Below are 15643 nucleotides of genomic sequence, written 5' to 3' on the forward strand. Positions count from 1 at the left end.
GACGCTCATAAACGTACTTCGGCTCACACAATGTTGGCGGGCCCCTTGCCTGGAGCTTGTGCTAGGGTTCGTCTCATTAACCCGTAGAACCCGCTCCTCCAAGTCTGGTGTACACATAGTCCGCCGCTCCCCTAGAGGTTCGTCTGTCGGTGCCCATGACCACACAATCGTCCAAAAAGGGCTTGAAATGTTGTGTGATGTGGTTGGAGACTGTGAGGGACTTGTTTCGGTACAGCCGTGCTGCCTCTCGACCGTTTTGAACTGCTTGGCGTGTTCCCGACATGAATATCGGACCGTTCTACTGCTGACAGTACGTTGGCTCAATGACACAACCCGCAACACCCAAGGAACACACGACAGGTGGTCAGCGAAAGTTTCATTCGTCAGTGCCATCTAACGTGGCAACGATGCATTTCCAGACACATGTTCATAGGATCTCTTTTCCTCCATTTACAGTCAGGAATCCGTCCCTGCCATTTGTCGTTTTATTAATGTTCACCCCGTAGATACAGGTGTAGTACGGCACTGCTGTAGATATATGAAAACACGTGCATATTCGAAATCAACGTTGTTTCAAAATTTCAAAGGAGTCGGTGATGAACTTACGCAGACTTAAAATTTTGAACAAACGACCATGAGGTTTTTGTTAACAACTTATCCTCTTTGTATATTATATACCACATGGCGCTCCACTTTATTTATACAGATATTTCAATGAGCAGCTCTGTCGTCTTTCTCAGGTACTGTTGTCGGTCGTCGAAATATTGTGGATGACAGCGCACCATTAATCCATCAAGCCGAGAGGTGAAGTGGTGGCTAACCGACGGCAGGGGGTTGCGCCAGAGGGAGTGTGGGCGTCAGCGGTTTTCTCCTAGGTATAAGAGGTGCGTGCGCGCCGCGGCGGGCGCAGTTTCGCTATGGCTGTGTGGGGCCGCGTGTGGGCCGAGGCTGGCGGCTGGTTGCAGAGTCCGGCCGCCGTGGTGCTGGTGGCGCTGGCGGCGGCGGCGCTGCTGTACAGGCGGCGGCGGGCCCGGCTCGTGTCCCTCATACAGCGCATCCCGGGGCCGCCCGCACTGCCCATCATCGGCAACGCCGTCGAGATCAACGTCGAGCACGACGGTACGGATCATCTAAATCTACATCTACATTTATCCTCCGCAAGCCACCCGACGGTGTGTGGCGGAGGGCACTTTACGTGCCACTGTCATTACCTCCCTTTCACCACGTAACGCCCGCTGTTTACGTCCTTCTTCGTTCCTGAGCGATGATCACTTTCCGTTCTGACGCCACAACTCTTCCTTTCCTATATCGTTACTACTTTTTATCCATATAAATGATGAACTTTTGGTTTTGACGTTTAACAACTTTTTAATAACTGTGGAAGTATTACAAGCATCGGGTCCCACCTAATGTGTCACCCGCCTATACGTTTTACATGAACCTTTCAAGACTCGATCGATCTGTTTACAAAGAGATAGCAGAATATCTCTTGGATGAGATATTCCCTCTGCAGCGGAATGTGCGCTGATATGACGCTTCCTGGCAAAGGTCCCGAGTTCGAGTCTCGGTCCAGCACACAGTTTTAAACTGCGAGGTAGTTTCATATTAGCACACACTCCGCTGCAGAGTGAAAATCTCATTCTGGAAACATCCCCCAGACTGTGGCTAAGCCATGTCTCCGCAATATCCTTTCTTTCAGGAGTGCTAGTTCTGCAAGGTTCGCAGGAGAGCTTCTGTAAAGATTGGAAGGTAGGAGACGAGATACTGGCAGAAGTAAAGCTGTGAGTACTGGGCGTGAGTCGTGCTTCGGTAGCTCAGATGGTAGAGCACTTGCACGCGAAAGGCAAAGGTCCCGAGTTCGAGTCTCGGTCGGGCACACAGTTTTAATCTGCCAGGAAGTTTCAGAATATCTCTTGCTTTTAAATCGTCCAACAACGACGTAGGAAGCTCGACGCCCCCGCGACCCAGGCTCTTCCATGGCTCGCGGTCGTTTACAGCATTCGTTTTATTCCTTGCCCACTTGCCGCTACGTCGAACTTTCGTGGTGATCATTGGGCAACGTCTTCCACGTTATCTGCAACATAAAGAAACTTTCTTCCCACAGTATTTCTGAAAACCCTAAAACAAACTTAAAGAACATAATAATAATAACTGATCTTACAATTATTCGTATAAGTCGTGTGGTCGATTTAATGAGGGATGGAACAGGCCTAAGCCTTGGGACAGCACAGTGGTTAATGCGTAATAGTATGTTTTACCTTATGGGTGTAGTGAAATGAACAAGTTGACCAAACGCATTACCGTTGCTTAAACAAAAATGTCCTGGTTGGGGAAGTTGGATAGGGCATCGAACATAAGTAAAAAAAAAGTCAGTTAATCATTTAATCGCTTACTTTTATAATTATTTAACTATCAGTGTTCAATGCACGCCAACAGTGTACGCATTCTGGCTCTTGTGTTGGCATGTAACCGGTGAACAGTCAGGCCCAAATAACGTTTGGTGTGAGCTGACCTGCAGTCTGCCGTAGTTGCCAGCCAATAGACTTTGCCAACTAAAATGAAATAATTTTTGATTCATTAAACCACTTCGTGATCGTGAGATCTGTAAAGGATTATAATCCAGGCAATTATCGCAACAAAATCTAACATTATTTAATTTCGCCTTCAGTGTAGTCACGCTATAATCGTAATGCTATACTGTTAAAATAACGTCTGGATGTACATTACGTTTTAACACCCCTGTACAGGAAAGACTACATCACTTTTCACAAAAAACGATAAGATTATCTTTGTTGTCCAAATGAATCGTATTCGTTAAATACTCGTAGGTACGTTACTTTGAATTTCAGTGAAAAAGCATCTACTTCTTAATAAGACGTTGCGTTAATTGAAAATGCTCATCAAAGATGCGTCTGCCCAATGTTCTCTTCGAAATTTAACTTTTGCTGGGATTTAAAGCTTTTGCAGTTTCTCAAACGGCTTTGATTCGACGACATTGTAACATAAAAGTTTACTATGCTTTGGTCCGCATTATCCTGAAGCAAATGGTTCAAATGGCTCTGAGCACTATGGGACTAAACATCTGTGGTCATCAGTCTCCTAGAACTCAGAACTACGTAAACCTAACTAACCTCAGGACATCACATACATCCGTGCCCGAGGCAGGATTCGAACCCGCGACCGTAGCAGTCGCGCGGTCCCGGACTGAGTGCCTAGAACCGCTCGGCCACAGCGGCCGGCTATCCTGAGACATACTGCTGCCAATTGCTACAATGCCAGAAGACTCCAGTGCTTCTCTGCCGCATTCTTTAAACTAGATTACTGCTACTGACTCTGCTATTTATATCTGATTTTTATTTTTGGCTTTCCCCGACAGAACCCTGCCTACACTGTTTCTTCAAAATGTACGCACCGCGATTCATGTGCTCTTCTTAGGTGTTATTTCAAATTGTTGGGATTCGAAATATGAGCACCAACAATTTTTTAGGCAAGCACAATTTACTATCGAGAAGTATTTGTTCTCCTGATCTAGATTCAAAATTAACGCAATCACTTAAATGCGACCACAGATTTTCATCAGCTGCAGAGCTAGAATCCAGTTACACGATTTTGTTGCCACAGACAGTCCACTAACAGAGAATGGTACTTTGCGCAAACTCAGCCAACACTCGCACTCACTGTTTACATCAGTCTCCCGTACCCCGAGTTGCTCACGCACGTCCATCACCTTATCTGTTTAGAACACTATTTCAGTGGCCGGTGTGGCGTCATTTTTGTCATAAATAGTAGGTAACCACTTAACGATTAACAGACTCAAAGCCGCACGGGGTAACCGCGCAGTCTCGGGCGCCTTGACACGGTTCGCACTGCTTCCCTCCGTCGGAGGTTCGAGTCCTCCCTCGGGTATGGGTTTGTATGTTGTCCTTAGCGTAGGTTAGTTTAAGTTAGATTAAGTAGTGTGTAAGCCTAGGGACCGATGACCTTAGCAGTTTGGTCCCATAGGAACTTACCACAAAGTTCCAAATTTCCAACATACTCAAAAAGAGTTAACGGAGCTAAAGAGTTCGTTAACGTTTTTAAAATTAACTTGTAAATTAATCCATTACTCGCCAAATTAACTTCGTTAAGTAATGGTTAGCAGATTAACGGATTATCGGTCTTGTGCCTAGCTATGCTCCCACCAGACGTGTGTTGTGCCCTTAGTTTCACTAGACGGCACGTCACGCCTGATGACTTCTGGGCGCACGTAAAAAGCTACAGATCAAGTGATTTCTATCTCGAGACGCATCTTGCTTGTTACGGAAGTAAATGGGTGTTTGCGTTTGTCTGTGCACGTGTTTCAACTAAGAAAGCAAGATGAGTGAGAAAAAGGCTGCTAACTTACAACTCCAGCGTCCTCTATAGCCAAGTGGTTACCTTCACGAAGGATCTGGATTCCATACTTGATAATGTCAAGGATTTTTCTCGTGAAGAAAACTGTGAGCTTCTTCAAGTGGCTCCAGGTTTAAAAGCTCATCTATTGTTGCCGTTGAATGAAACCTCAAGGTGTGTTCCTGTACTACCTGACACGCCAGCGTCAGTTGTGTTTTCGTGTTCTCCGACTCTCGTTAACAATGCGTTGTGCTAAATCCTATGTCGTCAGAGGCTCATAGTAGATCTGCTTGATTTTCAGTTGTGACCTTGCCACCCCCATGTCTACAACGCATCGAGTGATGAGACAGAAAAAGACTTAATTTCTGTGGTTTCTGGAACTGTATGCAGGTGCGCTAGTATTCTACTTTTTGTTAATGGACTGACTGTGGCAACTAAGTCATAGAACTGTATCCTAGCTTTGGAACTGATGAAAATCTGTGGTCGAATTTAAGTGATTACGTTAATTATGAATCTAGATCAGGACCACCAATACTTTTCGATTATAAATTGTGCTCGCCTAGAAAATTAACAATTAGTACTCATATTTCGAGCCCTAACAATTTGAAACAACACGTAAGGAGAGCACATAAATCGCGGTATGTACAATTAGAAGAAACAGTGTAGGCAGGGTCTGGTCGAGGAAAGCCAAAAAGAAAAATCAGGTATCAGCAACGGAGTCAGTAGCAGTAATACGTTTCAAAGAATGAGGCAAAGAAGCATTGGAGAGCCTTCTGGCATTGTAGCAAATTGGCATGTCTCAAGTTACTGTGGAATAATGCATAGGAAACTTTATATATATATATATATATATATATATATATATATATATATATATATATATATACATGATTCCTTCAGATGTCGTCGAATCGACGTCGTTTGAATAGCTGTTAAAAGTTTTAAATCTCAGCAAAAGTTAAATTTCGAACAGAACATTGGTCAGATGCATCTTTAATGAGCATTTTCGATTAAAACATCTTATTAAGAAGTACATGCTTTTCCTCTTAAATTCAGAATAAATACCTAAGAGTATTCTTTCTAATTTCAGACTCTTCATCCTGAGATCAGCTAGCGAAAAATCACTTGAACTTTTGTTTTTACACTTACTGCCTGTCTCATATTAGAACCAGATTTGGTAATATTATCTCTGTAAATATTACTGAGTTTCAAGTCACTCAAGTAATATGGCCTTTATATCCTATTTAGAATGCTTTTCACAGTCCACCAACACTGGTCTTCCTTTTTCTTTCGCTTCCATCACCGATTCATTTTCTGCGCTAAAATAGAAGCAAAGTCCGAATTTAATAAAGTATTACTATCTACGAGGAGCTCGTCCGTTCTTGGCTTTATGCGATCATCTTAGTCGCTTCTGCGTAGATATTTCAGTGCGTGTGAACTAACCACGATCCACAACTAGTGGGGCCACCCCCACAAATGCACGAAAAGTAATCCTGTGGGAATGTAGCATTAGGTTGTTAAGTCTATATAACATTGTTCAGGGCCTTGGTTGCAGAAGCAGTCTTCTCTTCTTTATTTTATCTAGCACCAACATTTACAGTCCATTTTTATTCTGCTTTTTAAGCCATCTACCGTGTTTTCTCGACTGGTCTGGTGTATATAAAACACAAGGATACTGATCGCTACCCATCGAACTTTTTAAATTTGCCCATGTTGCACTGAATTGCATGAGCTCTGCGACTGTATTAAGACATTTATAAATGAACAGTTTTTCAGCTTCAGTCACGTTTGTTCTTGGAAATTCATTGGAACGAGACGTTTCAGCACCAGGTGGGTTACTGTTATTTATAAATCAGTAGGTAATTACACATTACTGTGAAGGACGTATTTTTGCGTGATGTCAGTAAAATTATGTTCTGTTGAAATACTGCGCAGGGCAACAACATTTCAGATCACAGTTAATTACATATTACTGTGAAGGACCCTTTTTTGCGTGATGTCAGTAAAATTATGTTCTGTTGAAATACTGCGCAGGGCAACAACATTTCAGATCACAGCTAATTACATATTACTGTGAAGGACCCTTTTTTGCGTGATGTCAGTAAAATTATGTTCTGTTGAAATACTGCGCAGGGCAACAACATTTCAGATCACACTGACAAATTCAGAAATAAATCTTTTCGCGCTTCACGTGCTGCCGAAACGAGTTAAGTCAGTGAATGTTCAAAAACAAACGTTACTGATACTAAAAAAGTGTGGCCGGTCGCTGTGGCCGAGCGGTTCTAGGCGCTACAGTCTGGAACCGCGCGACCGCTACGGTCGCAGGTTCGAATCCTGCCTCGGGCATGGATGTGTGTGATATCCTTCGGTTAGTTAGGTTTAAGTAGTTCTAGGAGACTGATGGCCTAAGAAGTTAAGTCCCATAGTGCTCAGAGCCATTTTGAACTAAAACAGTGTAATCTGATAAAAATCGCAGATTTTAATCTAGATACCTTTCAGTAACTCTATCTTTCGGTGATAATTACGGTTTCAGTCCACTGAAATAGCCTTCAGAGATAAAACATATTCTAAATTCTAAAGCTTATAATGAAATGCACTCGATTCGGAAACCGATAAACTTCTTTGAAACTATTAAATAAATACCTGCAATTTTCCAGACATTTTCCTCTATAGTTACACCAGACGGTTCTTAATTAGACGTTTACTATGTTTACACACAAAGAACTTTCAAAACTTTGTTCTCTTAATCTCAAGGAAATTAAAACTGATGTAGATTCAAATGAAGAAGTTACGGTATTATTACTGTAACAACTCGGACAGAAGTTTATTTCACTTTAGTGTTGTTATACGAAAAAAAAATATTCTACTCATTTTATATTACTTACAATGAAGAGTCATAATCAATCGGAAGCAAAAGCTTTGGAGATAAATGAACGTAGTGTCATCACCGGAAAGAGTTTTAGATAAGCAATTCAATTTCGTTAGTTCGAAATTACGAGTATCTCGTTCTGAGGTAATCCCGTTATGGCTGTCAAACACGTTTCTGTTTGGTTTTTGGCGAAAACTAGACTGGTTGCTAAACTGAGTGAAAATTTTCGTCCCGTAAATCAAAATCGTGCCTCAAGCAATATTCACGCGTCGCGGAAATTCGCAAGCGCATTCTTCATTACAGCTTAATACCGCGAAAGAGTTTCATCAAGAAAGCGCTGCAATTTAGTTGAATACAACATAGCAAAATTCCCTAACTTCACTACTGTCGCTGTCGACTAACTAGGAAACGGATAGAGACTCACGAGTTAGTGTAAGTACGCAAAATACATAGTGACTAATCTGGATAATTCATCACTGTGCTGTATGCTTTGGTAAGAATAATTTTTTTTGCGTAAGCAATAACTTACGTGCATTTGTGAATCAAATAAATGAAGCACGATACTAATGAAAAACTTTGAGTGTCATGATGCCCAATCTGTGCTCGAAGATTTCGTTATCCTATTTCCGTAGTCTACAAGACGTAAACCAGAGACATATGGGAGAAATTAACTTTCGTTTCATTCGCCTTGTGTGCTAATACAAGAGATCCAAAGTCAATTTTGTGTTACGGTTTCTGTTAACGTCAGTGTTACTTTGTGAAACGTTTTTGACGAGGTCTTGAGGATTGTTGTTGTTGTGGTCTTCAGTCCTGAGACTGGTTTGATGCAGCTTTCCATGCTACTCTATCCTGTGCAAGCTTCTTCATCTCCCAGTACCTACTGCAACCTACATCCTTCTGAATCTGCTTAGTGTACCCATCTCTCGGTCTCCCTCTACGATTTTTACCCTCCACACTGCCCTCCAATGCTAAATTTGTGATCCCTTGATGCCTCAAAACATGTCCTACCAACCGATCCCTTCTTCTAGTCAAGTTGTGCCACAAACTTCTCTTCTCCCCAATCTTATTCAATACCTCCTCATTAGTTACGTGATCTATCCACCTTATCTTCAGTATTCTTCTGTAGCACCACATTTCGAAAGCTTCTATTCTCTTCTTGTCCAAACTAGTTATCGTCCATGTTTCACTTCCATACATGGCTACACTCCAAACAAATATTTTCAGAAATGACTTCCTGACACTTAAATCTATATTCGATGTTAACAAATTTCTCTTCTTCAGAAACGCTTTCCTTGCCATTGCCAGTCTACATTTTATATCCTCTCTACTTCGACCATCATCAGTTATTTTACTTCCTAAATAGCAAAACTCCTTTACTACTTTAAGTGTCTCATTTCCTAATCTAATTCCCTCAGCATCACCCGATTTAATTGGACTACATTCCATTATCCTCGTTTTGCTTTTGTTGATGTTCATCTTATATCCTCCTTTCAAGACACTGTCCATTCCGTTCAACTGCTCTTCCAAGTCCTTTGCAGTCTCTGACAGAATTACAATGTCATCGGCGAACCTCAAAGTTTTTACTGAGGATACGAAGTGGATACCTCAACAAAAAATATAGAGTGCTATTGAAAAAAGAAGTATTTCCATTCATGTCTTCGCAACGAAAAATGTCACAAGAACGGCAATCGTGCTGGCTAATGTCCCTCTGATTGTTAAATATTTTCTTTACACATATGTGTTTTGTAAGCGACCTCCTTTGTTGATGGACTACATTTTCTAAGGACTCTCCCAATGAGTCTCAACCTGGCACCCTCCTTACCACCAATTAATTTTATATGATCATTCCACTTCAAATCGTTCCGCACGCATACTCCCAGATATTTTACAGATGTAACTGCTACCAGAGTTTGTTCCGCTATCGTATAATCCTACAATAAAGGATCCTTCTTTCTATGTATTCGCAATATGTTAAGGGGCAGTTGCCACTCCCTGCACCAAGTGCCTATCCGCTGCAGATCTTCTTGCATTTCGCTGCAATTTTCTAATGCTGCAACTTCTCTGTATACAACAGCATCATCCGCGAAAAGCCGCATGGGACTTCCGACACTATCTACTAGGTCATTTATATATATATTGTACCCTTTCCACTTTATGGAAGTGTTTTGAGTTTTATTGGAAGTTAATATGATTCAGAATTACACTGTCCTCGTTAGAAATTCAACTGTTGTGAAGCATTATTTAGTTTTCTGGTTCTTGTATTATGTATCGAAAAATCACCATAGTTCATTTACCTCGTTGTTCATAATTCTTGATTTTTCTGCAGCTTTTAATTTTCTTGTGTCAGTCACTGTTCACTGTGTGTGACAATGTCGCGTGATGCTTGTCGGAACTGAGCAGCTTTATTTATTTTTTACGCAGAATACAAATTCATCTTGCAACAAAACCAAATAAAATTCATTGTAGTATTACCAGAGTTTATTCATCCAACTGATAGCGCTTCTGTATGTTTTCGCAAAACGTCAGAGAACTGCAAAAATCTCACAAAATAATTTGCATTTGTTTACGATCAGTTATGAAATTCATTGTCGCAGAAAAAGTAATGTTTACTACAGTCCAATACTTTTTTTAATATGTATTTAGCTTTTCCCAGTACTATCCACTTAACGATAATCCGTGGATTTACTTGATTTTAACGTATTAAACGATACCGTTCGCTGCTACCGAAACGAAACTACTATTTCCCTACTGTCCAGTGCCAAATGAGATCGTATGTTATCCGAAACTAAACTAATAAGAGTGTCAGTCTGCGTAAGAATGTTATTCACAATCGATTTAATGTCGGAAACAGCACCTCACTACTATGTAATAGCTGTGTAAATGCAGGAGTCTGAACAAATGCTCTATAAGAGCAACATGACGTACGATTTAAATCAAAATTGAGGTTTCCTTTACCAGTACACTGTTTCTGACAGTCATAGTCGATAGCTTTCGCCCTGTGTTAGGTGTTATGAAAACTGGTCCAGGTATGGAAGCAATCTTTTTTTTTTTAAGAAAGAATGTATGTTTAGGGTTTAGCGCGTTGTTATGAATTCAGAGACGAGCTCATGCTCGAATAAGACAAGCATGGGAGGTATGCTTGCCAAAGGAAACATTCCGGCAGTACCCCAGTAAAACCACTCTTTTATCTGGCATTAGTCTAAAATTCGGTTCATTATGGTTGGCGAATAATTATATGGTTTTTCTAATTCGTGAGGAAATCTGGCGTGAGCCAGCCGGCACTAGGGAACAACAACTTACGAAAATTGTGTAATACTCTGCGCTACCATTAGTCATCTGACATTCCACGCTCCGATTCGAAGAACGCCAGTTTTCTTTCTCCTGATAACGACATCCTCCTGAGTAGTCCCCGCCCGGAGATCCGAATGGGGGACTATTTTACATCCGGTATATTTTACCCAAGAGGACGCCATCGTCATTTAATCATACAGTAAGGCTGCATGCCCCCGGGAAAAATTACGGCCGTAGTTTCCCCTTGCTTTCGGCCGTTCGCAGTACCATCACAGCAAGGCCGTTTTGGTTATTGTTACAAGGCCAAATCAGTCAATCATCCAGACTGTTGCCCTTGCAACTACTGAAAAGGCTGCTACCCTTCTTCAGGAAGTCAAAAAACGTCCTCCATTCGGATCTCCGGGCGGGGACTACTCAAGAGGACATCGTTATCAGGAGGAAGAAAACTGGCGTTCTACGGATCGGAGCGTGAAATGTCAGATCCCTTAATCGGACAGGTGGATTAGAAAATTTAAAAAGGGAAATGGATAGGTTATGTTTAGATATAGTGGGAATTAGTGAAGTTCGGTGGCAGGAGGAACTAGACTTCTGGTCAGGTGACTACAGGGTTATAAACACAAAATCAAATAGGGGGAATGCAGGAGTAGGTTTAATAATGAATAGGAAAATAGGAATGCGGGTAAGCTACTACAAACAGCATAGTGAACGGATTATTGTGGCCAAGATAGATACGAAGCCCACACCTACTACAGTAGTACAAGTTTATATGACAACTAGCTCTGCAGATGACGAAGAAATTGAAGAAATGTATGATCAAATAAAAGAAATTATTCAGATAGTGAAGGCTGACGAAAATTTAATAGTCATGGGTGACTGGAATTCGGTAGTAGGAAAAGGAAGAGAAGGAAACGTAGTAGGTGAATATGGATTGGGGCTAAGAAATGAAAGAGGAAGCCGCCTGGTAGAATTTTGCACAGAGCACAACTTAATCATAGCTAACACTTGGTTTAAGAATCATGAAAGAAGGTTGTATACATGGAAGAACCGTGGAGATACTAAAAGGTATCAGCTAGATTATATAACAGTAAGACAGAGATTTAGGAACCAGGTTTTAAATACTAAGACATTTCCAGGGGCAGATGTGGACTCTGACCACAATCTATTGGTTATGACCTGTAGATTAAAACTGAAGAAACTGCAAAAAGGTGGGAATTTAAGGAGATGGGACCTGGATAAACTGAAAGAACCAGAGGTTGTACACAGTTTCAGGGAGAGCATAAGGGAACAATTAACAGGAATGGGGGAAAGAAATGCAGTAGAAGAAGAATGGGTAGCTTTGAGGGATGAAGTAGTGAAGGCAGCAGAGGATCAAGTAGGTAAAAAGCCGAGGGCTAGTAGAAATCCTTGGGTAACAGAAGAAATATTGAATTTGATTGATGAAAGGAGAAAATATAAAAATGCAGTAAATGAAGCAGGCAAAAAGGAATACAAACGTCTCAAAAATGAGATTGAAGAGTTTTACAGAGAACTGAAAGACCCGAGTCGAAACAAGGCCCCCGGAGTAGACAACATACCATTGGAACTACTGACGGCCTTGGGAGAGCCAGTCCTGACAAAACTCTACCATTTGGTGAGCAAGATGTATGAAACAGGCGAAATACCCTCACACTTCAAGAAGAATATAATAATTCCAATCCCAAAGAAAGCAGGTGTTGACAGATGTGAAAATTACCGAACTATCAGTTTAATAAGTCACAGCTGCAAAATACTAACGCGAATTCTTTACAGACGAATGGAAAAACTAATAGAAGCCGACCTCGGGGAAGATCAGTTTGGATTCCGTAGAAATACTGGAACGCGTGAGGCTATACTGACCTTACGACTTATCTTAGAAGAAAGAATAAAGAAAGGCAAACCTACGTTTCTAGCATTTGTAGACTTAGAGAAAGCTTGTGACAATGTTGAATGGAATACTCTCTTTCAAATGGCTCTTAGCACTATGGGACTTATCATCTATGGTCATCAGTCCCCTAGAACTTAGAACTACTTAAACCTAACTAACCTAAGGACAACACACAACACCCAGCCATCACGAGGCAGAGAAAATCCCTGTCCCCGCCGGGAATCGAACCCGAGAACCCGGGCGCGGGAAGCGAGAACGCTACCGCACGACCACGAGATGCGGGCTCTCTTTCAAATTCTAAAGGTGGCAGGGGTAAATTACAGGGAGCAAAAGGCTATTTACAATTTGTACAGAAACCAGATGGCAGTTATAAGAGTCGAGGGGCATGATAGGGAAGCAGCGGTTGGGAAGGGAGTGAAACAGGGTTGTAGCCTCTCCCCGATGTTATTCAATCCGTATAATGAGCAAGCAATACAGGAAACAAAAGAAAAATTCGGAGTAGGTATTAAATTCCATGGAGAAGAAATAAAAACTTTGAGGTTCGCCGATGACATTGTAATTCTGTCAGAGACAGCAAAAGACTTGGAAGAGCAGTTGAACGGCATGGACAGTGTCTTGAAAGGAGGATATAATATGAACATCAACAAAAGCAAAACGAGGATAGTGGAATGTAGTCGGATTAAGTCGGGTGATGGTGAGGGAATTAGATTAGGAAATGAGACACTTAAAGTAGTAAAGGAGTTTTGCTATTTGGGGAGCAAAATAACTGATGATGGTCGAAGTAGAAAGGATATAAAATGTAGACTGTCAATGGCAAGGAAAGAGTTTCTGAAGAAGAGAAATTTGTTAACATCGAGTATAGATTTAAGTGTCAGGAAGTCGTTTCGGAAAGTATTTTTATGGAGTGTAGCCATGTATGGAAGTGAATCATGGACGATAAATAGTTTGGACAAGGAGAGAATAGAAGCTTTCGAAATGTGGTGCTACAGAAGAATGCTGAAAATTAGATGGGTAGATCACATAACTAATGAGGAAGTATTGAATAGGATTGGGGAGAAGAGAAGTTTGTGGCACAACTTCACCAGAAGCAGGGATCGGTTGGTAGGACATGTTCTGAGGCGTCAAGGGATCACCAATTTAGTATTGGAGGGCGGCGTGGAGGGTAAAAATCGTAGAGGGAGACCAAGAGATGAATACACTAGGCAGATTCAGAAGGATGTAGGTTGCAGTAGGTACTGGGAGATGAAGAAGCTTGCACAGGATATAGTAGCATGGAGAGCTGCATCAAACCAGCCTCAGGACTGAAGACCACAACAACACCCTTAAAGATCACATCCCCAACCATTTCAGAGCACAAAGGAATGCAAAATAAGAAACTAACAACAAGGATTCATTCGTGCTTAATCTTTTCTTAATTATTTTTCCAAAGCATCCTGTGGTTTTTTGTGTGTGTGTGTATGTCGTTGGAAGACGTGCAAAACGAAATAACAGCTAATTCACTAACAGGAGGCTGTAAAATACCGTTGGATCTGCTGACCCGAACTGCGCTGGAATCGTCACAGCACAGATCAGGAACTTCAACATTTAATTACAACTGCAGCGTCGTGCACTCAAGTCTCCCGTACGAGTATTCACAGCAGTTGTGTTATAATGATTGATTCACTTGAAACGTCTTATTGATGGTTGAAATGGCTCTAAGCACTATGGGACTTAACATCTGAGGTCATCAGTCTCCTAGACTTAGAACTACTTAAACCTAACTAACCTAAGGATATTACACACATCCATGCCCAAGGCAGGATTCGAACCTGCGACCGTAGCAGCAGCGCGGTTCTGGACTGAAGCGCCTAGAACTGCTCGGCCACAGAAGTCGGCAAACGTCTTATTGGCTTGTTATTATTGTTACTCCATTAGAGAGCAAGACTAACCTTGCTGCTCCAGTGGTAAGATGTCGGATTTGCATGGTAGGGGGGTGTAATTCATACGCCAGCCAGGACACCGCATTCTTCATTAAGACCTATTCGTCTTTAACGATCTCAGCATCGAATGGTCGTTAAGCATTAACTTTTCTTTTAATGTTTAAGAAGGAGAAAATCATTTCAGTGAAGAGAGTATAGAGTACAAACAGTACAAAATTAAGGTTTACTGGGTGCGGAAGGTGTCTGCCTGCTGCAGCTGTATCTTTCATTAGACAGTATGCGTCAATTCCTGGCTATAATTGTTAGAAATATGCTAAGATTATATGCTTTCATGAGAAATCTTGGATTGTTCTTCTGAAAATCTTGTAGTGGGCCACGGTAATTGCGCAGTCAGCGCGGCAGATTGTTGTCTGAAGAGGCCCGGGTTCAACCCCTATTCTGGTCGGAGATTTTTTCTACTCGAATACGGGGCGTTGGGTTTTCCTCAGGTTCGTATCGTCATTGTTGACATTCCACTATCGAAATGGGTATACGGGCACATCCCAAAACTCAATAAATGAAAAAAGCTTTGTAATATTTAAAAAAAGAGGAAAAACTATTATGTTTTGAGGAGGATGGAATTATAAAAACCCTTATTTATTTCTCAAATACGAAAAGCGGCGATAAGAGGTTTGAACCTCAGTATATATACTGTGCTTGGTTTGTAAAAAAAGAGGCTCCAGATCCGTGACCTGCCAGGGAGCGTTTTTTGAAATTTACACTTCTTAAAATGTTACTTTAACGCTTTTCTGAACATTTTAAAAGTGTGAATACAACATTTATTTTAATCGCTTCGTTCTGACCTTTTTTCGTTATATATATATATATATATATATATATATATATATATATATATATATATATATATATTGTGTCATCATCGATGTAGGCGTCATAGCAAGTATCATCAGATTAGTTGCCATCAGTTTGAGTTTCAGCTTCAGAACTGTGTACGGTGTCCTAGGATCGGCTAGGCACAATTTTTTTAAAAAAAACTATGGGACTTAACATCTGAGGTCATCAGTCCCCTAGAACTTAGAACTATTTAAACCTAACTAACCTAAGGACGTCACACACACCCATGCCGGAGGCAGGATTCGAACCTGCGACAGTAGCGGCCGCGCGGTTCCAGACTGTAGCGCCTAAAACCGCCCGACCACAGCGGCCGGCTGCCCAATTTACATGGACGTGGCAAACAGCCTAAAGAGTAAGCTCAAACTCAATTGATGACAATAATATGAGAATGAATTT

The 15643-nt window shown here is 41.4% G+C and overlaps 1 protein-coding gene across 1 annotated transcript in view; it reads left to right on the forward strand.

The window, feature by feature from the left end:
• The first annotated feature begins 913 nt into the window (after nt 1–913).
• The window catches only part of LOC126278867 (cytochrome P450 4c3), a 313222-nt gene continuing 298492 nt past the window's right edge, over nt 914–15643 (forward strand). The window contains exon 1 of the mRNA XM_049979145.1: nt 914–1119. Within this exon, the coding sequence (XP_049835102.1) occupies nt 918–1119 (202 nt within the window). The 5' untranslated portion in view covers nt 914–917. The remainder of the gene's footprint in view (nt 1120–15643) is intronic.

The sequence above is a fragment of the Schistocerca gregaria genome, chromosome 1, assembly GCF_023897955.1.
Source record: "Schistocerca gregaria isolate iqSchGreg1 chromosome 1, iqSchGreg1.2, whole genome shotgun sequence".
Taxonomy (NCBI): domain Eukaryota; kingdom Metazoa; phylum Arthropoda; class Insecta; order Orthoptera; family Acrididae; genus Schistocerca; species Schistocerca gregaria.